Source organism: Pteropus medius, unplaced genomic scaffold (assembly GCF_902729225.1).
Source record: "Pteropus medius unplaced genomic scaffold, Ma_sr-lr_union100, whole genome shotgun sequence".
In the NCBI taxonomy this organism is placed as follows: Eukaryota; Metazoa; Chordata; class Mammalia; order Chiroptera; family Pteropodidae; genus Pteropus; species Pteropus medius.
Window position 1 is genome coordinate 2,584,994 of NW_024344371.1, and position 24,756 is coordinate 2,609,749.

General features: G+C 42.5%; 3 protein-coding genes and 1 long non-coding RNA gene across 9 annotated transcripts; 2 read left to right on the forward strand and 2 right to left on the reverse strand.

The window, feature by feature from the left end:
- Nucleotides 1-54: 54 nt before the first annotated feature.
- On the reverse strand, nt 55-7,663 carry NEDD8 (NEDD8 ubiquitin like modifier). The gene is made up of 4 exons (XM_039870378.1): nt 7,516-7,663; nt 1,311-1,358; nt 1,052-1,134; nt 55-422 (listed from the first exon to the last, which is right to left on the reverse strand). The coding sequence occupies exons 1-4, from the start codon at nt 7,531-7,533 to the stop codon at nt 323-325; spliced, it is 249 nt and encodes an 82-aa protein (XP_039726312.1). The 5' UTR covers nt 7,534-7,663; the 3' UTR covers nt 55-322.
- Nucleotides 7,664-7,701: 38 nt separating this feature from the next.
- On the forward strand, nt 7,702-13,970 carry GMPR2 (guanosine monophosphate reductase 2). 5 transcript variants are annotated; one of them, XM_039870364.1, is made up of 10 exons: nt 7,702-8,123; nt 8,483-8,603; nt 8,718-8,837; nt 11,037-11,120; nt 11,287-11,460; nt 12,304-12,385; nt 12,477-12,583; nt 12,770-12,812; nt 12,972-13,131; nt 13,336-13,970. In XM_039870364.1, exons 2-10 carry the CDS (start codon nt 8,517-8,519, stop codon nt 13,523-13,525), a joined length of 1,047 nt encoding a protein of 348 aa, XP_039726298.1. In that variant the 5' UTR covers nt 7,702-8,123; nt 8,483-8,516; the 3' UTR covers nt 13,526-13,970. The 5 variants fall into 5 exon arrangements, with proteins under 5 accessions (XP_039726298.1, XP_039726296.1, XP_039726295.1 ...); XM_039870362.1 differs by having other exon boundaries at nt 12,477-12,812; nt 13,336-13,808; XM_039870363.1 differs by lacking the exon at nt 7,702-8,123 and having other exon boundaries at nt 8,464-8,603.
- A 405-nt stretch (nt 13,971-14,375) lies between these two features.
- On the reverse strand, nt 14,376-17,156 carry TINF2 (TERF1 interacting nuclear factor 2). Of its 2 annotated transcripts, none has more exons than XM_039870360.1 (9): nt 16,639-17,156; nt 16,392-16,496; nt 16,172-16,273; nt 15,999-16,097; nt 15,807-15,903; nt 15,168-15,633; nt 15,007-15,074; nt 14,808-14,899; nt 14,376-14,672 (listed from the first exon to the last, which is right to left on the reverse strand). In XM_039870360.1, exons 1-9 carry the CDS (start codon nt 16,828-16,830, stop codon nt 14,478-14,480), a joined length of 1,416 nt encoding a protein of 471 aa, XP_039726294.1. In that variant the 5' UTR covers nt 16,831-17,156; the 3' UTR covers nt 14,376-14,477. The 2 variants fall into 2 exon arrangements, with proteins under 2 accessions (XP_039726294.1, XP_039726293.1); XM_039870359.1 differs by having other exon boundaries at nt 15,990-16,097; nt 16,639-17,155.
- Nucleotides 17,157-17,317: 161 nt separating this feature from the next.
- On the forward strand, nt 17,318-19,633 carry LOC120608521 (uncharacterized). Its single transcript, XR_005654413.1, has 3 exons — nt 17,318-17,609; nt 17,777-17,819; nt 18,514-19,633. It is a non-coding gene; the product is annotated as an uncharacterized LOC120608521 (long non-coding RNA).
- Nucleotides 19,634-24,756: the final 5,123 nt, after the last annotated feature.

Genomic DNA, 24,756 nt, shown 5'->3' on the forward strand with positions numbered 1-24,756 from the left:
GGTGTGTATTGGGTCCATTTTGATTTCAGTCATATTTGTGCAACAGAAGAAAGATTCCAGGAGGCCAGGAAATATTTTATTGACAACCAGGGACATAGCCATAAGAGAGGGAAGCACACAGGACTGCAAACAAAAACCCAATAGCCAGCAAGGGCCCTTTGGGCCAGGAACACTGCATCCTGGGGTCCTCACAGTCTCCTACCAGTAGACACACAAGACTGGGTATCCAGGAGAGGGGGCAGTGGCTCTGATGTCCCAGAGAGGATATATGATGCCTCATTACGAGAGACAGGGTAAAGAGGTAAAATCGAGGGAGGGTCCATCACTGCCTAAGACCACCTCCTCCTCCTCTCAGAGCCAACACCAGATGGAGGACTGAACCACCTAGGATTTTATAATCAGCTGCTGTCTTCTCATCATTCCTGCAGGAAAAGGAAGCAAAAAAAAAAAAAGCATTAAATACCAGCAAAGACAGGGTTCTTAATTTGAGTTTCATGGATCTCCCTGGGGGTCTATAAACTCAGATGAGAAAAAAAATTACATCTTTATTTTTACTAATCCCTGACTGAAATATGAAAAAAATTTAAAAATTCGAACATAGGCAAAAACCCACAGTGGTATCAGCAATATTGGGAAACCTGTTAACAACAGAAATTAGGTATTTTCATATCACACTACGACTGTTTGCAGGTATCTTGAAAATATTTCATAATTAGGGTAGTTATCAGATCTACCATTAGATCTTAATGTATTAATAAACCACATATATTATATTATAAATTTGCCTTTTACTATTTTGGTAACTATTTTAATATAATTAGTTTCTTTTGTAATTCTACGTATTTTATTTTATGCCTGTAAAATAAAAATAAAATTCTACGTATTTTATTTTATGCCTGTACGCATCTTATTCTGAGAAGGGGTTCATAGGCTTCAACAAATTGCCAAAAGGTCTAAGCAACCAATAAAAAGTAGGCCTGCTCCATCTCTACTATCTACTCTCTCATCATCACATAAGATTGCCACACACTCATTCCCATTCCAAACTCACATCTGTTTACCACTGTAGATGAGCCGCTGCTGCTGTGGAGGGATCCCTTCTTTCTCTTCCACACGTTCCTTGATTCGCTCCACCTTTAGGGGTACAAGGAGTCAGGGGCTACCCGTGGTCAGTAGGGGTAAGACCACAGAAGTGGAAGGAACAAGAGCTATGCAGATAGCATGAAAGCAAAGGACTAAGTTTATCAGCATATCCAAACAAATGTACATGTAGGGAGACAGGCATGAAAGAAGTGTTGGTTATACATTACCTTGTCTGTGGGTTCAATGTCAATCTCAATCTCCTTTCCGGTCAGCGTCTGAAACAGGCAAGAGTTTCATGAGTTCTACAATCCAATATACAATCTGTCTTCTAGGTAAAGCGTCCTGTCCTGGTCTCTGGGATCTACTACCTTCTGAGAGATGCACATTTTCAGTAAAGCTGCTTTGAAGAATCAGAAGGCTTTGGCTGTACCTGTATTCATGAAACATTTTTAGGCTGTGGACAACTTTGATAGGGCAAGATTCTGTGAACCATCTGACTTTCTTAACCCCACAGATCATCTCACACTCTCCACCCCACCCGAGTAGAATCCAGGAGAATACTGGCATTCCTTTGCATGAGACAGTGGGGTGAGAGGTGTACTAATAAGCAAAGTATTCCTTTGAGTCTGAGGACCTTGTTTTCATATCAATGACAGAAATTAACATTCGGATAGAATTCAAGGACATCAAAGATCACCTCTGAACAGCTTTTAAAGTAACACTAGAATTAACATTCTATTCTCCCATATCTTCTCCAGACTTCTACCAGAGTCCTAAATTGAAGCTCTGGTCTTCTTGACTTCTTCCATAGGGTAAGGGCTGTTGACATGCAAACACAATATGCTAATTGTACACTTAAAAATGTTGTACTCCATCCATTCTAATTTCCCATTCATCCTTGGTATTAAAGCTCATACCCATGCTAGTCTACAATAATCCAGACCACAAACACACCAGGCATGGCCCAATTAAGGGGCATTTCTTTACTTCTACTGTGTTCCTTGTTGCCATACCCTCCTCTACTCTTTCTCAAACCCTCAAAGGCCTTTTAAAATAAGATTGATGACTTGTCCCCAAAGCATTTTAAAAAAATTAAATTTATTGAGGTGACGTTGGTTAATAAAATCATATCGGTTTCAAGTGTACAATTCAATAATACATGATCTGTATATTGCCCTAACGCACTTTAATACCCATTACAGCTAGTTAAGTGTCAAACTCTCCAACTTCTTAAAGGACAGAGCCTGTTCTAAGCACAAAGTAGAGTGTCTGACATATAAGCAATCAAAAAATATTTGTGGAAGGACTAAATACACAGATGATTGTATTACGATCACAGCCAAGATTTACTGAACACTTTCCAAGAATCGGACTATGCTAAGTGTCTCACATGCATCAATATATTTAATCCTTGCAAGTATTTCTGAGATAGGACCTATTACTATCACCAATTTATAGATGAGGAAAATGGGCCTTGGAGAGGTTAAAAAGCATGCCTATGAAGTCAAAAGGAGAGTGTGGATCCCAACAGACTCTCTGGTCCCAAAGCCTGAGCTCTTAGCTCTGTACTCAGTAATGCCTAACCAAGTCTGGCTAGTCTAGTATTGGGACCCAATGTATGCTATTGTGGTAGGTTCACAAAATAACATATGGTTTCTATTTATGGTATTCATATAGACCAGTATGAAGTAAGTACTTAAGGAAGGCCTAATTTCTCAACTACGTGAATGGTTCAGTCCTAAGTATATAGTATTTCCAAAAATGTAAGAGTAACTCCTTTGGATTTGTCTGTTTGGATGCAAAAGAATAAATTAGAACAATGATTCTCAAGTTTCTACCCCAACCCAAACTGCTCTGTGAAAACTTTCAATAGTCTATGGTAAAATGAGAAAAATACTGAGAGCAATGAGACTTTCACAAAATCAAGTATGTTCAGGTGTTAAAATGTCCTTTTATGACATGATAGTAACAAGAGTCAGTAATTTTTTTAGGCCCTTTCCTAACGAAATTAAAAGTTTGCAATTCTGTGTTGCCCAAATTATTTCATTTTATTGACCTCAATACTTTAAATGCAAAGACTCTTCAACCAGACAATTCTATTTCTAGGTCAGTAACTTGGAGGAAAAACTTGAGCATGTATCCAAAGAGGAATATGTGAAGTTTACTCCAGAAGCTTTTATAAAAGCAAAACCCTAGAAATAGCTTAATGCTTAATAATAAGAAAACTATTAAACTATGGTACATCCATAGAATGATACACTTATTACGTAACAATTTATACATTAACATGGAAAAACATCTAAAGAATGCATAATTAATTATACATTATTTTCTATATGTAGATATATACATATGTACATGCACAGAAGAAAGGATTAAAAGTATAAATTTCTCTTATGATAGTGATTATCTTTGAGAGAGGGGAGTACGACTAAGGGGAGGGTTTATCAAGGTAACTCTTTTACCGGTACTATTTAAATTTCTAATAAAAATATATCCCTTTATCATATGAACATTAATAAACAAATACTAATTCTGATTTAATAAAAAATTTTGAAGAGTAAAAAAAGATTCTAACAGAAGGCTGAGAACTGCTTTCCTAACAATAAGATGCTTGGGCCTATGACATTAAAAAAAAATTACTGGTTTGTAAAGTCTAAAACTCTTGGAACGGTCCTTTGTTTCTGAAATTCACTGTAGAAGCCCATTAATGTATTAAAGAGCAATCTGGAAATATGGTTTCCCAGCAACAATACTTCTGGAAAAATAATCATAACTACGTCCAAAAATATACCTATGGCAATGGTCACTGCAGCTTTTTGATACTGAAAAAAACTAGAAATAAATCTAAATATCAAACAATTGAAGGTTAAATAAATTATGGTGCAAATATAGATGGAAAATCACACGGTCTTCAAATACAGTTTAGAATAATGGTAAAATTCTAATTTTGTAAAAAGAACAAAATAAAAACATAGATGCATGTGCTTTCAAAAAGTTTGGAAGGACATATACAACAGTTATCTTGAGTTGTGAGGCTATGAGTGATTTTAATTATTTGTGCTTTTCTCTATTTTCCATTTTTTATGCCATTATACATTGTTATGAGAAAAATTTATTTTTAAATACCCTTGATGAGAGTATAATGAAACAATTCCGTAAAGCAGCACTGTCCAATAGAAATAAAAATGTAATGCAAACCACGTATACAATCTTAAATATACTAGTAGCCATATGTTTAAAAAGTGAAATTATTTTTAATATTCTTAAATCAAATACAGTCAAGATATTATCACTTTAATATGAAACTGGTATGAAAATTATTAATGTAGTTTACATCCTTTTTTTAAACCAAATATTCAAAAATCCTGTATTTCATACTTATGGCACATTTCAATTCAGATGGTAAATTTTCATCTGAAATACATGATCTGTATTTAAATTTCATAATTTACAGATGAAAAAGTAGATTTACATATCCAACTTAAAAGTTTTCTAATGACTAAAGTTTCAGTTTTTATATTTAAATTAAAATTAAATACAAATGAAACAAATAATAGAAATAAAAATTCAATTCTTCCATCTCACTAGCCATATTTCAAACGTTCAGTAGTCCATGCGGCTAATGGTTATTGTATTGGACACTACTCAAGCATTCCAGCTAATATAAGAAACAACAATAAAATCAGATTATCCCCATTTTGTAACTTCCAATGAAATAATGGATCTAAGTAATGACCAACATCACAGAAAGCAAAATAACAGAAGTACATATTACACTATCACCTATGAATTATTCTCACACATGAACACACAAAAAATATAATCAAGCTACTAGATCTTATTATCAATCAACAGGAAAAACAGCAAAGAGGAATATATTAAAAAACAACATGGAGATGCAATCAGCAAAATTTAACTGTGGGAAACTATGGGACAAACAACCTAGTTTATTCAACAAGAAAAAATAGGGAATAAGGGGCATTACAGATTTAAAGAGGCTTAAAATACATGTCAACCAACTGCAATGTATCATTTCAGTTGGATCCAGATTCACTCAAACTGTAAAAAACAAATGAACTGAGCTCCAGATACCTGGTAGATTGATGGGATCGATAAATGAGGTGAGTATTGGGGAGACGACTTAAGGCAGAAAATGATGTATTTAATTTTAGAAAGATGGAGATGAGATGTCAAAAGACTTAAATCAGAAGGATTTGGATTTGTCTGAATCTCTTGGGCAGGAAAGGTGGGGGAGGCTCAAAGGTTCTTTCTGAGTCCTGTTTCTTAATAAACATCTTAAAATCAATATCCCAAAAAGCAGCCTCAGGGCAGCAGCAAAATTTTGGTTCCCTTCACAATATCGTATTATGTACTTGAAAGTTGCTGAGAGTAGATCTTTAAAAACATGTAATTATGTGAGATGAATGAGTAAACTAACCTTACTGTGGTAACAATTTTGCTCTATGTACACGTATCAAATCGTCATATGGTTCACCTTCAACTACACAATAGTATATGTCAATTATATCTCAATAAAGCTGACAAAATTGTATATAAAAAAAGGATTTGTAAAACACTGCAGAAAGAGATATCAGCTAAATGGAAATGAAAGTTGAAAAATGAGTATTTCACAGTGGAGGCCTGCCAATAAAAACTATCATTTATATAGTAATTAACCTCTAATTGCTTTCATATATATTTAATTAAAAAAATGCAGCAAACATAAAAGAAGATAGACGTAGGACAGAGGAACCTGTTTAAAGACAGAAAGTTTTTCAGTAAAAGAGACTGACCATTATAGAGAAGTACTAAATAAAAATTCAGAGAGACGAAATCTAGAATCCTGCTACTAAAAGTGTGGCCCCCAGACAAGCAGTGTCAGCATCATGCGGGAGCATGTTAGAAATGCAGAATCTGGGGTCCCATCCCAGACCCAATGAATTAGAATTAGGATTTTTACAAGCTCCTCATGTGATTCTTATTCACTTTTAAGTTGAGAAGTCCATCTATAACACAAGTATTTTTTTTTTAACGCAGGTCTCAAGCAACTGTGGGTTAAGAAATCAACTTAGAATAGAATTGAAAATATCAGAGCATATCACAGATTCTAAGTTTTTTGTGTCTGTCTGGGACATGAGGTAAAACTTCTTAGTGTAGGTTGAGATTTTTTAAAAAGTTTACAAAACACTGAACACCAGGCATTGTTATAACCTCTCCTTTGGACTAAAGAGTACTAAAGGGACACAAAAAACCTTATGCATTGAAAAGAAGATAAAAGCATTCATCTGCTAGTGTTTCTCACATTTTTTGACAGTAACCCACACTAAGAAATACATAAAAACTAGTAAAACATACATATGCATAAAATAATAATAAAGTAAAAAATTCACAAAACGATACACCTATCCAACAGTATACCCTGATATTTCTATTACCTTTCTTCTTTTTGTAATGTTGCTTGCGACCCACTGATCAATTGATTTCACAATTCATGACTCTTTTATAGGTCATTAGTTTGAAAAACAATGATCTTTGGCCATGCTGTCTGGCCTCAATTCTTAGCTAAGAGGTGGTTTGGAAGTACTGAAGAGGTTAAGAATGGCTATTATGTAAATACACAAGAGGGTTGATGAAATAACGGTAGACTTACTTAGAGTAAAACAATCAAACTAACGTTGCATTGCATCGATTGTTAATTTTTGCCTCTCTGCAGGTACAAAAGAAGAAATAGCAGGTAGCACTAATGAGGGCTGAGAACTGGTGAACACTGGAGTGGAGAGACGGAGATGAAAGAGACACTTCTAGTACCAAGAACTAGGGCACTGGTAACTTATCTGCCTCAGTCAAGTAAGTGAGGCTGGTCCAGGATGCCCGGCTCAGAAAGGTAGGTGCTGACTGAACACACTCCCAGCTTTGGTTCCTGAGGGCTGGCTCATACCACACCTTGGCGACAAGCAAAAGCTTACAGTCTAAACCCCGGTAGGCCCCCGGTTCTCCAGGCTAACGTTTTTGAGGGTGCTTGGTGGCAGCCTATGTTAGGGGTTGGGAGAAGCTGGCAACCTGGGCATGAAGAACGGAGATCAGAGCTTATTTCAAGAATCTGAGAGGAAGCCAAGCTGCTGCTAGGCCTTCTCTCTGACTATGGGGGTTCGAATACAGCGAGACTTGAACAAAAAAGGCGTCCTTCTGGGCAAAGTACCGGCGAGAAAGCAGGAATGGCAGAGACCCCGCGGTCGTCTGGCTGGGCCAGCCCCCAACAATCAAAACCCTCTTGAGTCCCCCTACTTCCCATCACCCCTCGCGAGAGCCCTGAGGTTGTCAGCACCCTCCAAGCTCGGGAAAGGCGTGGTTTCCCTTCCCCGCTCTCCCGTAAGGCACAGCGGCCAGTTCAGTACCACTGCGTCTTGGCAAGGCTGGAGGTGTTCCCACCTTCACTTTAATTAGCATCTTCTTCCCAGTTTGAGGCTGCACACAGATAAACTGCTGCTTCCACCGCCGCGGTCGCCGCCGCCGCTCCCTAGCACTCCGCCTGTACGAGTCACTTCTGCTTCCGGGTCGCTCTCTGGCTCCACCCCACCCCCACCCCTTTCTTTCCCGGGGTTTCCCGAAAGGTTCAGGAATGCTGTCGCATTTCGTTTAGGTGGCGTCGTAAGTGAAAAGAAGGCGGATGGCTTAGTTACACCAGAGAAGTCGTCTATACGATTTCGAGAGTCCCTAGAGAGCCAGGTCTCGTGGAAAGAGGGGACAGGCGGAACGAACTACTTCTCCCATGAGGCCAGGGGCAGCTCTGCGCTTTCCACCCTGGGAGTTGTAGTCTCTAGCCTCTCGGATCCAACGGCAACCTCAGCGTGTGACTCTGTTAACCAGAAATCTTTGCACTGCCGCCGCCGAAGGTGGAATTCCTTGATTAATCGTTCTCGCCCGCTATTAGCGGAACATGTTGCAGTAGACCCACAAGGCTCAGCGGGGCTGCACGAGGTTAGTTGCTAAGCAAGGGGAGCTTCGGTCAACTGCCACCTTGGCCACGGCGACAGGAAGTAAGTACCCCTATTCCGGAAGCTGGTTATGGAACTCTCCCCCCGCCTCCCAATTCCTTCTCGCCTTCAAATTAGTTTTTGTAGGGGCGAGAGAAGAGTAGTGGCGTAAAGAATGCACCTTTTTAGGGTCTCTCACTATTCCATCCCAGTTCTTCTCCCTGGGATGGAGACACCGAGGGTAATTGCAGCCATGAGACGGGTCGGAGGTGACAGCCTTCAGGGACCACGCATGACTCGACCAATGCCCCGACTTTCCACAATTTAAGCGAGAAGGGAGATGAGCCCTGCCGCCAGCTTTAAAAGAGCAATAAGGCTTGCTATTGATTCAGCTCTGCCCTCATGACTTTTCCCACCTTCAGCTCTCATATTCGTCGCTACGCCAAGGCCCCCACCATGCCTCACATCGACAACGATGTCAAACTGGACTTCAAGGATGTCCTGTTGAGGCCCAAACGCAGTACTCTTAAGTCTCGAAGTGAGGTGAGCCTGCTTCTCTTGGTGGGCCAGGAGTGAGAAAGATTCCTGGCTCTTGTCCTCGTGCAATACTTGTTTTTTGGTTGAACGAAATGCTCAGTTTCCTGTTCATATCTGCAGGTGGATCTCACAAGATCCTTTTCCTTTCGAAACTCAAAGCAAATGTACACTGGGATCCCTATCATTGCTGCCAATATGGATACTGTGGGCACCTTTGAAATGGCCAAGGTTCTCTCTAAGGTAGGACTTCTCTTATTCCACTTCCTCAGTGGTGTCCAGTTATGTCGGCTGACTGCAGAGGTATTTGCATCCCCACCACGTCAGATCAACTCTCTGGCAATTAACAGATGGTCCGGATGCTTCATTTTACTATTTTCTCCAGTACTAAGGCCCCTTTATCTGATAAGTTCAAAGAGCCATATGAGTTACTGAGATTCGAAGCTAAGTTTTGGCTCCCCCCACCCCATTTTTCTCATATATGAACAGAACTTTCCCTATTCTCCTGTCCAGCAGTTTATATATCTTGTCAACTTTTCCTACCACCGAGGTCACGCCCTCCAAATCATATGCATCTCTACAGTTACACCATCGTGAGGAAATTAGGAAACTAGGCATTCACTCCTTTAGTTCAGAAACAAAATATAGTTTGAGCATTCAGAAATTCCTATCTAGAAGACCATAGAGAGAAGTTTATTAATTTTCTTTTATGCCTCCTAGCCCTTTTTTAAAATTTTATCTTTAAGTCCTTGTTACCTGGGAATTTCTGGGATGAGCCCAAAACGGAATGTGTTTTTCTTACACACAGGTTATTTTTCACTTTCAAAATAGAAGATGCTGCTCCTGTCAGTAATATTACCTGCCTCTATTCTTGTAGCTGAGAAGGTAGATAGTTACTCTGGCCACTCTGAGAACAAATGCAGTCTTCTTAATCCATCTATCCGTGGTTGATGGATTCTGCTGCTGCTTGTGGCTGTTAACCTTAAGGACTTCATCTCCCTTTCTATATTTTTGAGGGCTGTAAGTCTTTGTGGAATATCTGCTGTCATTTCTGTGAAGTTAATATAGTTTTAGTACTGTATTGCTGTTGCCATGCCCTATTTAGAAATCTTGCTATTGCCTAGTGTCCACCCGCCCTGTCCAGTAGAGTTGAGGAATGGCGAATCTGACTTCACTGTTAGTAGGCATGCTGTAATACATGGACCTTATAGGCACTGTCTTGATATTTTATGTTGAAACTGGCTTTTCAGTACTGCTTATGAGTGCTAAGAAGTCAGATTTTAGAGATAGAGCCAAGTCTCACAGCAATAATGAAAAGGTTGGATGCAAGCAATCATCTTTTTCTAGATCTCTGGTTTGGTATGTAATTGGATATGCTCATCATGCCACACTATGCCAGTATATCTCCAAGGTACACTTACCTCCAGAGTGATTTTCTTGTCTGTCAGCATGTCGGTGGCAGAGTGCTGCTGAAAAAGCAGAATTTAATATCAGCTTTCACTAGGTAGTGTTGATGATGATCTCTTAAGTGACTATAACAATAACCTTTACTGCTGACTGCTACATGACTTCCTTGGATTTCTTGCCAACTGCAAGATTTGTGCTAGGAAGACCAGAAGCTGTAGGCGTAAAAAATAAATAAAAATAAAAATTATATATATATATAAAAAAAAAGTGTGCTGTCTCAGTCAACTACTGTTTCTTGTCTGTTTGCATGTTTGCACTTTTAAAGCACAAACACCAGTATTCACAGTGGCCTTTGAATGTCTTTCTCAAAGTATTGGGATATTTTTTGCAATTTGTTGAGCATACAAATCCAATGAGTCATTATATCCTTGGACTTGGTTGACTAAAATAGACTGAATGAAATAGACTTTGCAGGTTAGTCCATGTCTCAAGAAAATTTGTCCTTTACTCTGTGGAGATGGAGAAAGGATGGGGTAGCACTTTATTGGCTCTGTTAACCTTAAGGCCTTACCTTTTCTGAGTATTTAGACTTTTGAATCAACCAGAAGTTACCCAAAATAGGTTGGTTCTTCTACTAGGTTAACAGAGGGAGAGGGGCTGAGTCAGTATAGACAGACACTGGCTCTGTCCAGTCTCTTCATGGTTCTTGTCTACTTCTGGTCCCATTGTACAAACAACTTGTCTTTGTCATCTTTTAAGTCAGCGAGGTAATGTTGTGTCAGGTGAAATCCAATCCAGGTGACTTAGTACTTTGGTGGAAGTATTTGACAGTACTAGCTAACAGCAAAAAGCCCTACTTGGATTTGTAGGGAGAATAATGGTTGAACTAAAATCCCAGCTGTACCCGAGTTCTTCAAGTGGCCCTTTCCAGACTTCAGTCCTTTTCTCCCTCAGAGTAGTATAATAGACTATTTCTAGAGAAGGAGATCTTAATAAAGTTCTATCCTTTTTGATGGCTGTCTTTCTTCTCCCCAGTTCTCCCTCTTCACTGCTGTCCATAAACACTACAGCCTCGAGCAGTGGAAAGTGTTTGCTAGCCAGAATTCTGACTGTCTTAAGGTAATACTTGTCTTCCCTCGATCCCTTCCTTATCCCAGTTTTCCAGGAATCTTTGTTTGGCGGTAAGGGGATCAACCCTTACCTCCCCACCCACTGGCTCATCAGGTAATTTCTGACATGCCACAGGCTAATGCCTCCCATGCCAATGCACCTATTTCTTCCACAGCATCTGGCTGCCAGCTCAGGCACAAGCTCTTCTGATTTTGAGCAGTTGGAACAGATCCTGGAAGCGATTCCCCAGGTGAAATATATATGCCTGGATGTGGCAAATGGCTACTCTGAACACTTTGTTGAATTTGTAAAGGATGTGCGGAAGCGATTCCCTGAACACACCATCATGGTATGTTTCTATTACCCTGTAGTTGGTACATTGCTCTCCTTCCACTCTTTTGTGCCATTCCATTTTTTAATATCGGTTAATTTCTCCTCTGCTGCATTATGATTTTCCTCATCTGCTTAATCATGTCACCAGATGATTATCCATGGTTCTGCTTAAAATATTTATTTGTCTTGCAATCTCTGACCCTTGATACATAGTCTTTGTAAATCCAATGACTCTAACATCACTCACCAAACCATGATGTGTTTATGCATTGTACATATCTGTGGTACATATATATCTGTCCACTGAAATGGACATGGTACTACAGTCATATTAAGGAGTCCAAATAAACAATGTTTTATTTTTTTTCAAGCTTAGGGGGGTGATGACAAGGCCTCATTTTCTTCAAGCATTGAGAGGTCTCTCCTGTCTATCAGAAGCAAATACAGCTGTGTATATGAGTATTTAGCCTGCATTACCTACTATCTTTTCCCCTTTCCCTAAGCCAGAGAGGTTTTATGACATAACAGCTTAAGGGCAGGATATGTTTGGGTCTCTTGGTAGGGTGGGAGAGAGAAATCTACCATAAATCAGATTCGATCTTAGTCTAGTTGAACCCCAGCTTTACCCTCATGCAGCAGTGACACTGGCCACTAACCCCCTTACCTCAGCTGGGGAAGCAGGGTCCTTTGAAGTGGCTAGTCTAAAAGCCCTCAGAGGGCCCAGTACAGGGAACCCAGGTACCTTTCTTTGTAATAATGTCAGAAGGTCATGCATGGTCCAGGCATGCTATATATGAGAACGTGCAACCTCCTTTTCATTTCTGACCTTAAGAATGCTGTTTTGATTGTTCTCTCTCAGGCAGGGAATGTGGTAACAGGAGAGATGGTGGAAGAGTTGATCCTCTCTGGGGCTGACATCATCAAAGTGGGAATTGGACCAGGTAAGCTGGCTCAGTGGGGGCCATTGGCTACCCCTTCAGTGGCAAACATCTGTGGAGCACTTCACTCTCATCCTTGTCACATTCTTCTCAGGCTCTGTGTGTACCACCCGGAAGAAAACTGGAGTGGGTTATCCACAGCTCAGTGCAGTGATGGAGTGTGCAGATGCTGCTCATGGCCTTAAAGGCCACATCATTTCAGTAAGGTTCAAGGGCATGGTAGTGTATGAGGCTGCCAAACATCTGGGTTTTCTGCTGGGTATGGAAGCTCTGATAGAGGTGGATCAGGACTCCTGGGTTCCTGTCAGCTTTGAGGTGGGCCATTGGGACATTGCTGAGAGCTTGGGAAATGGCTGCTATCTTTTCACAGTGCTCCTTACTTTGCAGGATGGAGGCTGCAGGTGTCCTGGGGATGTGGCCAAGGCTTTCGGTAAGGATGTTGGGAGGGCACAGAAGGAGGATCCTATAGAAAAGGATGAGTTACCTCTGAGGGTCTAGGATTGGGACTGAGAATTTGGTATGAGTTGCTTCTGAGGGTGGCAATATGGGCACCTGAGCCAGATTCATTTTTTTCCCTCCTCATTGATAGGAGCAGGGGCTGACTTCGTAATGCTGGGTGGCATGCTGGCAGGGCACAGTGAGTCAGGTGGTGAGCTCATCAAGAGGGATGGCAAGAAGTATAAGCTCTTCTATGGGATGAGTTCTGAAATGGCCATGAAGAAGTATGCTGGGGGCGTGGCTGAGTACAGGTATGTGCAGAGGCCCGGGAGCTGAGGGTTCTTGGAAGGTGTGACTAAATAGGGCAGTGGCAGAACTCATGGCTGCTGGGAGATGAGTGGTACAGTTCTTGGGAGAAAAGTGGTGAACTGGGGCTAAATGATAGAGACTGGGGAGGAGTTACTGGGCTTAAGGAATCCAAAAGGAAAAGGTAAGAAAGTTTTTCCTCCTCTAAGGGCCTCAGAGGGAAAGACGGTAGAGGTGCCCTTCAAAGGGGATGTGGAACATACCATCCGAGACGTCCTTGGAGGCATCCGCTCCACATGTACGTATGTGGGAGCAGCTAAGCTGAAGGAGCTGAGCCGGAGAACTACCTTCATCCGTGTCACCCAGCAAGTTAATCCAATCTTTAGTGATATGACCTAGGCTTGAGCAGTTCTGCCCTCCCAGGGCACTAGCACCATGCCACAGGGCCTCCCAAGCAGGCCTCTCACCCATCCCAGCTACTATGACTATTATTTGGTCATCTCCTGTCATCTCACTCCTGCAGTAATTCTGTACTTCTCTTATCTGCACACACAAAATGCCCGGGCATTCACTGGGAAGGAAGCAAGGAAGGCAGGCTGATAAAATGAAGTTAAGATAATCAAATGGGAATCTGGGGACCTAGCTCCTGAAGATTATTAAAAGAAAAAGATAGTGATTCATACATAAGTGTTTCATATGGCCAATGTCTGGAAGAGGTCGGCTTTTAGAATCATGTTTTGTTAATCAGCTTCATTAAATAGGATTTTTGACTATCTAAAAATCTCAGAAGAATTGTTTATATATTTTAAATAGCTCAATAAAGAAATATCCCAATGACTGTAAAGAGATTCTGAAGCTTTCTGCACAAGGCTGGCATCTTGATGCTGCTCCAGGGCAAGTGGAGTTGGAGGTGGCACTGATCGAGTAGAGTCAAGGACAATGAGTACTTTTCCCATGAAGCATCTTCATTCTAGTGCCACCACCCCCAGGTAACCTAGCAGCATGAGAATTTACAGAATATATATTCTGGCATCAGGACACATAGATATTTTCAGAATGGCAAAAGGAAACTATCATTTAGGTTTGTCCTGGTAATCTTTCTGGCACATCTGAACAACATTTTAGAAAGGAAGTAAAAGGGCAAAGGGATTCTTATGGCCCTGGAAAGGCAGGCCAGTTCTGTTTATGAGGAATGACTTAAACTGACTTTATAGAAGCCTTAATTCCCCTCCCTCACACCAACACAGTGTTTTAACAAATCCAAAGTTTAATTATCAAGCATTACAAAGTAATTTTGGCAATGTAGTTAGGCAACCAAGCCTGGGCCTTCACTTTATTCCCACTAAACTGCCTATAGAGGTGAGGAGGAAGGAGACAGGCTGGGTACAGAGGGCATTCCAGTCCTATCAGAGGAGTCTAGAACTAAAGAGTCTGTGTGGTCATGGGAAGGGAAAGACATGACACTGGGGCTAGAAGTGGGGAGGTATTCACAGAACGTGGGGATTAGGGTATCAAACTTTGTCTTCTCATAGTTTTCCAGAGACTCCTGCAGAGAAGGGAGCAAAAAGAACTTAACGTCAACTGAAACACTCCCCGAGCCCTCCATATTCTGGAGCATGTGGGTTTGTTTTGTTCTGCCTCATCCCCTACCTTCTCCAGCTTTCTGTTCCTCCCTACTCACCCTTCCTTCCCTCTGGCCATTTTCTTCCTCATCAGAGTCCAAAACCAAGTCTCCTATGGTAACAACAGGGCTGCACAGAGATGGAAGACACACTGCAAGAAGGAAACCAGAGTAAAAGTACTCTTCTAGGTGAACATAGGCCCTCAAGAGTCCCCAGTAGAGGACGCTGTCTTACCCAGTCCTGACTCAGGATACCTACCTGGCTTCCTGGCCCTAGGAGGTGATAATGACAGTCTCAGGGGCTCCATGGGGCAATCCCAGAAATTCCTGGGATGGGAGCAAGCAAAGACGATAGGGTGAAGGGAAAGCAGGTAAGGAATGTTCTGCTAACAGGGAGAAAGAAGCAACTATTCCACTCACTCTTTCTGCTCTGAGACAGATGAGTCAACTGGGTTCTCCTTCAGAGCCCTTCTGCCCAGGGTCTGGAGTGGACTCCTAGATTTTCCAGTGGAGGCTGCTTTTGTACCGACAGCACCTGCTGCATCTGCCATGTGTCCCCCATGTTCTTCCCTGTTCTCAGGTTTAGATATGACCTGGGTTGGTGAACCCAGATTCCTAAAGGGGAACAGCATGACTGTGGGGCGCTCCTTATGGCCTACCCTAGTGGATGCCCACTGGGACTGGATTCTTCGCTGGCCTAGAGGGGCCAGATTGAAGTGGTGGCCGGCCAAAAGTTCTGGGTGCTTCTTTGAGACTGATCCCTGAGGAAGGTATGGGCCAGCCTTGGCTTTTGGCAGAGGATGGTGGAGTGCTGTTGGTCTTGGTTTCTGAGGAGGACTCTGCTCCATGGGCTCTGTCATGTTCATTGAATTAGTAACGGAGTACTCTAAAAAAGAAAACAATGTTCCTTATAAAGAGAAGAGATAGTAACATATCAACTCAGTCTGGTTTGTTATGCTTAGGGCCCATGTAACCCTTCTAATGGGCTGGCTGTCTCAAAAGGTCTCAGGCTGAACACTCCACCCCCAAATTCCTAGCTCTCCCAGATGGTCCTGGTACCTGGAAGTGGCCATCCTATGTCCACACCATATTGCCTCAAAGCAAAAGAAGAAGTGATAGAAACTCCAGGCTGCATCCAACTCAGCACATCCTGAAGCTGTGGGCAGGGAGAGAGGCATGAAGACCACAGTCCTTGATAGAACCACCCCACATTCTGCCCTCTGTGTTTTGCCCCAGGAAAACCTGCTGTGCCTGTGGTGTAGGCAGTGCTTTTTCCAGCTGACACAAGTATTCAAAAAATAGCTTTTCCATAGCAGCCAGAAAGGGTTCACCGTACTCTTGTTCAAGTTCCTGCAAGGCACAAAGAAGCAGGTCAGAAGAAGAGAAAATAGCTTCACCATAGCTTCCAAACCAGCCAGTCTCACCTGCAGCTTCCAAGTCAAATCCACAGGGGCCTCTGCCAGCCGCTTCACCTGCTGGCAAAAGGCTTCCTGTGCCTCTGAGATTTTCCTCAGATCCTGCTTTGTCTGTTGAAGGTAAAGAAGGCAGACAAGTTAGGAGCACCAGGATCCAGTGGCCAGGAGGAGGAGCACCTTTGCTACACCAAGGGTTAACGGGATGGGGATTGTTCCAGGGACTACTCACAGCTTTGGGGTCCCGCACTACAATTCCAGACTCTGGGAAATGGTGATGCAGGGCATTCAGAACCTGGGCCCAAGGTCGGCCCTGCAGGATCAGCTCCACCACCACCTGTGAATGGTATTGAGCTAAAAATCCTCACTTCGGGGTAAGCTGCCCTTATCCAACCGGTCCCATTCCCAAGCGGTCTGCTCCAGTCAGGTCCTCGCATCCCGCCCCTTTACCCTCTTCCAGGTCCCAATGACTTCAATACCTTGGCTTTTAGGCCCATACAAAGGCGTTCGTGGTGGCGGTAGCGAACCAAGCCGGGTGCAGCAAGGCGCAGGGACCGCAGAAACTCCAATACTCGCGGAAAATGTTCCACGCAGTGTCCGCGCACGACTTGCCAGCTGGCAGCGGCTGTAAAACGCAGAGCGGCAGGACCGGCCCCCGGGGGCGTGGCCATTGCTCCACCCCGGGGGCAGTCCTTAGGGTTCCTTCCTCCACCGCGAAGATTTCCAACTCCTCCTGGGGGCGGGGCTTCCGGTGGCCCTCAGTGGCTCGGGCGTTTCGGTGGGAACGGATACTTCGCGAACCGACTCAGTGCCCTCCCATCGGCCACCAGAATTCTGGAGGTCTTCTCCAACTCGGGCAGGAACCTGAATGGAGGTGATATCCGGCTCTAACGACACCAGGTCGCTCTGCCTTAAATGGCGTCGTTGTCTCGAACTCGAGAGCTACTGCACTTCCGGTCCTGCTACCAATTTTCTTGCCCCGGAAAAGGGCGGTAATGGCTCACCAATGGGCCCCTAGAGAGGGGTAACGTGACGTCGCGTCACAAGGCCACGCCCCGGCGGGTCCGGCACCGTTCCGCCCCCGCCGTCGCTGTCGCCGTCAGGTTCCTCTGTCCGCTGCTCGGCTGCGGTGACCGCGCGCTTCTGGGCCCTCCCGGCTCCTGCCTTTCTTTGCGGAATCTGTACAGAAGTCACGTCCTTCTCTGAGACTTGACTTCTTAGTCTGTAAAGCCGGGATCCTGCTGCTTGCCCTCGGCATCGTCATCACCCACTGAAGTACGATCTCTTAAATTCCAGCCCCCAAACAAGCGCTGCAAAGCCTTCCCGGATGGGTGTTGCGCCGCTTTCAGTAAGAATTCCTTTTACAAAACAAGAGCGGGCGCCCGCCTTTATAAGTTTGAGAAGATGCATCAGATTTGTTAACCTGGTTTTCTCTGGGTGGTGAGACTAGGTAATATTTTGTGCTTTTCTGTGTTTGATGGTGTGTGTGTCGTGTAATCTTAAAAATAAAATAAAATAAAATAGTTTCTTTTTTCAAATTTCTCTTGTGCACTTACTCCAGACAGCTCCTAATCTAATTAACTGTTTTACTTGTCTGTCTCTTTGTCACCCTTCCAGATGTCTACTTATTTCCATTGCTAAGTAGAGGACGTGGCACACAGTGCGTATTCTTTGTTGGCAGAATGAATTACCTGTCCTGACTACCTTACAGGGATTTAGCGAAACTACCCTTTTCTTGGGCCATCTTTCCTAGAATAATGGCTCCCATATCTTTCCCTGTCTCCACCCAAATTCAGTCTTCTGAGGTGATTCACACATTCAGCATCTAGTTGGTGGAAGTTGCAAAGTACTCAAATTGGACATATATGGATTCTAGTTATCTACCTTCATATTTTATCTTTACATATTCTTTTCATAAAGTTCTTTTTTAATGTAGATCAGATTTTCTCACCTATATCATTTTCCTTCTTTCTGAAAACTAACATGTCTTGCAAGTCAGGTCTCCTGGTGACAGATTCCCTGCCTTGTGAGAAAGTCTTTATTTCTCCTTTACTTATAAAAGATAATTTTGCTAGATACGGAAGTCTAAGCTGGTGGGCCTTTTCCCCTAAACATGCTAAACATTTCATTCCACTCTTCTTACTTGCATGATTTCTGAAGAGAAGTCTAATACAATTCTTATCTTTTTTCTTCTATAGGTAAGGTGTCCCCCCTCCTACCTCCCAGGCTTCAAGATTTTCTCTTGGTGTTTTTTTCAGTTTGAATATGATATGCCTAGGTAGATTTTTTTTTTTTTTTGTATTTATCCTGCTTGGTGTTTTCTGAGCTTCCTCCATCTGTATTTGGTGTTGTAGGGTTAACTCAGAACATAGCCCCTCCGCATACTCAGAAGACTGATAACTGCCCGGCTAGCAGCCAAGGAAGGTAGTACACAAAGAGCTTTCAAGCAGTGCCTACTCCCAAGGACGTTTTCTGCTGCTCCCATGGATGTTATCTGTTCCTGTAACCAAGCAGCACATCTTAATCCCATCCATCTGAGAATGTGGCTGCTCCCCCAATGAGATAACCCCTCCCTTGCTTGCGGGCATAAAAAACTCTGCTTGCACTTGGTCAGCAGCAGTTTTTATTCCTGCAGCTCTGACCGGCCGCTTCTGAAGCTTCCCTGCCTTGTGAGTAATAAATGGCATTTCTCATCCCTCTGGTCTTCCTGGTGGTTATTCTGGAATATCCAAAACCAGGTGCAAGTTCCAGGCCTGGGGCTCCTGTGTTACAGGTGTCTATTGTTAATTTTGGGAATTTCTTAGTTATTATTGCTTCAAATATTTCTTCTACTCTCTTCTGGCATTCTCATTATGTGTATAGTACGCCCTTTGTAATTGTCCCACAGTTCTTGGATATTCTGTTTTGTCTTTTTTATTCTCTTTTTCTTTGCATTTCAGTTTTGGACATTTCTATTGACAGTTCTTCAGGTTCACCGATTCTTTCTCAGCTATGCCCATCTATTGATGAGCCTGTCAAAGACACTCTTCACTTCTGTTATGGTGTTATTTAGTTCTAGCATTTCCTTTTGGTTCTTGATTTACATCTCTCTGCTTATACTACCCATCTGTTCTTATATGTTGTCCACTTTTTCCATTAAAGCCATTAACATTGATTATAACTTTAAATTTCCATTTTGATAATTCCAATATCTTTGGCTTATCTGAGTCTGGTTCTGATGTGTGGTCTGTCTCTTCAAAGTGTGTTTTTTATCTTTTAGTATGCCTTGTAGTTTTTTTGTTTGAAGTCAGATGTACTGGGTAAAAGGAACTGAGGTAAATAAGCCTTTAGCGTGAGGTTTTATGTTTACCTGGGTGGGGTTAGTCTGTCTGTATTGTTTACTGTAGCTGTGGGTGTCAGAGGCTAAAATTTTCTCTGATGTCATTATCGTCACCCCCGTTGTCACTTCTTAAATAAAATGTGCAGTTCTTTCTATTATATTCCATTATTATACGGGTAGATCACCATAATAGTGACTGTCAGGAGAGAGTGAAAGGTGGCCTGAGGATTAATAAAAACATGAAATCAGGATGGAGAGGTAAAGGAACCAAAGGGATTGTCATGGCAATGTTGTTTTGACTATTACATGTTGGAGCAGTGGTTAGATTAAGGAAATTTGTGGTATTCGTTTAAAGAAGAGGGGGGTGTTGAGACATGATAAAATGGAGTAGACGATAGAGCCTTTGTTCACCCCTGTTGTGACTAAATCAAAGTTGTGACAGAAACACGCAGCAAATGGCAAGCAAAGTTGCCTGGGATCTTGATGAACAGAAGCACTACAACTAGGGAGAGAAATATTTAATCAACCTTCAACAGTGAAGGTAGGAGGGGGCAAAGACCGAGGCCACCCGGTCCCAAGCAGCTGAGTGGGACAGATGTTGTGGCAACAGCAGCTACAGATGCCTCTTAAAGGGGCTGTGTCTGCTAGCAGACTTTTGTGGTGGCGGACCTGCTTGCTCTGCACATGGGGTTGGCTATGCGGGGGGCACCAGTGACTTACAGGGGAACATTGAGTTGTCCAGCGAGGGCTGGAGGCGAGGCTTTCTTATGGGGAGAAGTGCTGGCAGTATCCATTGTTCCTCTGTTGAGCCCTCCCGCCCACCCAGTACGAGACTCAGCATCACCATAGATGAAATGTCATCTAACTGGATAACAGAGGTCCCTCAGCCCAGAGGATTCCCTGAATCTCAACCTCCCCAACTTGCAACCCCACCCGAACCACATACCAGGTGTCCTCAGGGAGTCTGGTGCTCCTTGCTGAGCAGTGCCAAGACTCACACTGGTGGCAGCTGGCCTCAGTTTCTGGCATGGCTTCTTGAGGCAACTATAAGCATAGTATCTGGATTGCTGGCTGAATCTTAACAGGTGTCCCCAGAGGGACACAGGCTGGGGCTAAACTTGGCCTGCAGTTGAACCCCTCTCAGGACTGTGCCTCTGGACACCTACTACACAAAGTCATGCTAATAAGACCGGGAGACTTAGGAGCTTTGCTTAGTACACAGATATAGACACAGAAAAACAGTCAAGTGGGAAGACAAAGAAGTAGAAATCATATGAGAGACCAGAAAAGAGATCCAGGAATAATGGAGTCAAGCAACCTATCAAATGCAGAGTTCAAATCACTGGTTATAAAGATGCTCAATCAACTTAGGGGAAGTGTAGATGAATTTAGTGAGAATTTTAACAAAGAGATAAAAAACATAAAAATGGAAATGGAAATTGTAAAAGGGTACCAGTCAGAAATGCAGAACACATTATCTGAGATGAAGAATACATTAGAGGGAATCAACAGAGTGGTTAAAGAAGAGGATTAAACCACCTATATAGAGGATGGGGAAGCCAAGGACATTTAATCAGAATGACAAGAAAAAAGTGGCCAAGAATATAATAATATTTAAAGAGCCTATGAGACACAATTAAGGATAACAACATCCATGTTGTAGGGGTACCTGAAGAGGGAGAACGAGAAGTTGAATATATATTTGAAGAAATAATGATGGAAAACTTACCTAACCTGGCGAAGGAAATAGACATACCACCTCAGGAAGCTCAGAAAGTTCCCCAAAAGAGGAGCCCAAAGAGGCCCACATCAAGACACATTATAATTAAAATGCCAAAGGTTAAATACAAAGAGAGAATCTTAAAAGCAGCAAGAGAAAAGCAGTTACCTACAAGGGGGCACCCCTAAGACTTGCAGCTGATTTCTCCAAAGAAACTATGCAGGACAGAAGGACTTGGTACAAAATATTCAAATGATGAACACCAAGGATCTACAACCAAGAATACTTTATCCAGCGTAGCTCTACTTTAGAGTCGAAGGACAGATAAAGAGTTTCCCAGACAAAAATAAGCTAAAGGAATTTATCAATGCCAAGTCAGTATGACAGGAAATGTTGGAAGGACTTCTTTAAGAAAAAAAAAACATGTATCAAAAACATGAATAAAGAATGGTAATAACTACATTCCTATCAATACGTACCTCAAATAGAAAAGAATTAAGTGCTCCAACCAAAAGATAGAGTGGCTGAAAGGCTAAGAAAACAAGACCCCTACATATGCTACCTACAAGAGACACACTTCAGATTAAAAGACACACACGGGTTAAAAAAAAGGGGATTGAAAAAGATATTTCCTTGATGGACCTAGAGGATATTGCGCTGAATGAAATAAGTCAGAGAAAGACAAATATCACATGATTTCATGTACATGTGGAATATAAAGAACAAAGTAAACAATGACAACAACAAAAATGGAAATAAACTCATAGATACAGAGAATATTTCGAGGGTTACTAGACGGGAGGGGGATGGGGAGATGGCAAAAAAGGCAAAGGGTTTAAGTAGTACAAATGGATAGTTACAAAATAGACATGGAGATATAAAGTGTAGCATAGGAAAATAGTTAATGTTGTAATATGTAAGGGGGAAGAGGGCTATTAAGTTTAGTGGGATGATCACTTTGTGAGTTACATAGATCTTGAATCACTATGCTGTACAACTGAAACTAATATATTATTGTTTGCCATCTATAATTGAAAAAGAAAACTCATTGAATTGTACAATGTAAATATGGCAACTAATTGTCTATTATATTTCAGTAAAACTGGAAAAAAAAAGGGGAGGCAGTGTTTAACATGGAGAAGGTGGAGGACCAAGGAATCAATATTCTGACTCTGGAAATTTGTTTTTAGTTCCATTTACCCTGTCTGGCACAAAGAGCTCTTTCTGGCATTGAATTGATGGAAGAAATAAAACTTATTTATGCTTTACATCATTATAACCTGAAAATATTTCCAAAGTACCAGGACAGGCTGGCTCCATACTGTCACAGAAAGCTTTTACTAAAGTGACAGTGACAATACTGTATCTCGTACAGGACCTTAGGTGCTTGACAAATAATTTTCAGCAGTGTACTCCGAAGACCATAAGGCTAGATCTCAGAGGACTGTAGAACCCTCTGAATATGTAGCACTGGGGAGGGCAGGGACAGGCTCCTCTGTGCTGAAACAGGTCAGTGGCTGACTGGGATGTAATCTGTACACTCAAAATTAAAGTGTTATGAGAGGGAATCTTTTGCCAAACCCCACAGATATTGCTCCCGTCAGAGGAAAAGATATTCCTTCTGGACCACATATCCTTCAATTTCTTACAGGAAAATCAGCTCCATTATAATTATGGGACCACCATCATAAACTCAGTTCTTCATTGACCAAAATATCATTATGTGGCATATGACTGTAGTCTTGTTTACTCTTTTAGACTTCCACCACAGGACCTTTGCACAGGTTATTCTTTTTGCCTGGAGTGATCTCCCTTTCTGCCTACCTGTCTTCCAGGGTCACCTATTAAGGTAAAGCTTTCCTAACTACTAACTACTACCATGTGCTAGGTCACATGCCTTCGCTGTAAACTTCAGAGCTATGTAGTTATTCTCCTTTGTCTCTTGCAGTTATTCATTTAATCTGTTTATTTCTCAGACTCTAAGCTCCATAGGGCAGGATTTAATGTTTATTTTTCAGACTCTAAGCTCCATAGGTTTGTCCTGTGTTCTAGCACTTAGCTCATTGCTTGGCACATGCCATTAAATGTTTGTTAAATGGGTGAAAGAATGGGTCTATTAGCCACCACCATGGCCAGACCCTGCCAGTCAGAGTCTCTGAAAAAATTCTGGTCCAAATGTGGACAAAAATCCCTTTTTGGGGTAGACCTTAGAACAGCTGAAGATAGCCATTATTTTAAAAATTAACTATTAAAAATGTACAATCCCTGCAGTCTGATCCATAAATCCAAGGAACATTTGTAAGTCACATTTTGTAAAATTTTGCTTTTAAATTTGTAATTAGTTTCACCTGGCTTATTATCAGGAAGATAAAATCTTTCTTTTGATGTGTTTACCTCTCCCAGAATTTTCTAAGAACTCCCATCAAAAGGGCAGGCCTTCCAGCTGCCATGCTTGTTAGAGGAAAGCTCTGTTGTCCACAGGGTCTGCCATACTTCTTCCACCTACTCGGTGTCTTCTTAGAAAAAACAACTGCAGGGGCTCTCAGAATTCTACACCCAGGTCCAGACTTTGCTCCCTGGGCTAAGGGGCTGCAGGAGCTTCCAGCACTAGCCACAGGCTTTGACAAATCAAACCCACCCACATGGTGTTCAGGGACCCTCATATCCAGCCCAGTCCTCCAAGATAGGATGGTCCCCTTCCCTATTATCGGGCTTTAATTGAAGCTACCATACTAATCCTCCCAACTTTAAATCTCAGGGCAGAAAGAATTAAGGAGAATACTGTTCTTCACACTCAGAAAACCCTGATGCAAAAAACCCATCTCCCTAGTGATCAGCTTTGTATACCAGTGTCCCAGGGGAACCAAAACAGGTTGCCAAGATTCAGAGACTGTGCTGGCTGGAAAATTACTGCTTGGCTATCGCCCATGGGAACATAACAATCAGCTTTCTGCTTCTGTACCCTGCTTGCACACCCGACCTGTGGGTTGACAGGTAGTGAATAGGAGAAAAATAGACCTTTGTGTTTAAGACGGAATGAGGAATGGGATTTAGGGCTTAAAAACCCTGTACCTCTACATTTCGAGGCTGCTTAATTTAGGGTCTGCGTACCCCTGGCAGACCCAGCTGGCTGAATAAAGAGTGTTTCCTATAACTCACTGATTTCTGGTGGTCTGTGTGTCTTTCGGGGGCTGGCAGCTACGACATTTGGAGGCCCCAGTGAGATCTCAGGGAGTGGCCCTGGGATCTAAGACCGGACCGGCCTCCGAAGCGGTTGTTGTCCTTGTTACGGATTCAAAGGGGTGGCCAACCTGAGACGTTCCAGAGCCCTTGAATGTTGTGACGGGTCTGTACAATCGTCAAGGATGCAACCTTTAGGACATGCTCTTTGTTCCTGGTCCTGATGGGAGTCTGGAATCTCCGAGGCCTCAGTGTCTGGATAGAAGGTACCTTCCTGTTTCTGTTGACTGGTCAGTGGAGGTCCGTGGAGAGACTGGACGCAGTCATATCTCCCGGACCATGACCAGGCCATGGGACGCCGCCTCTTGTGCCCAGTTG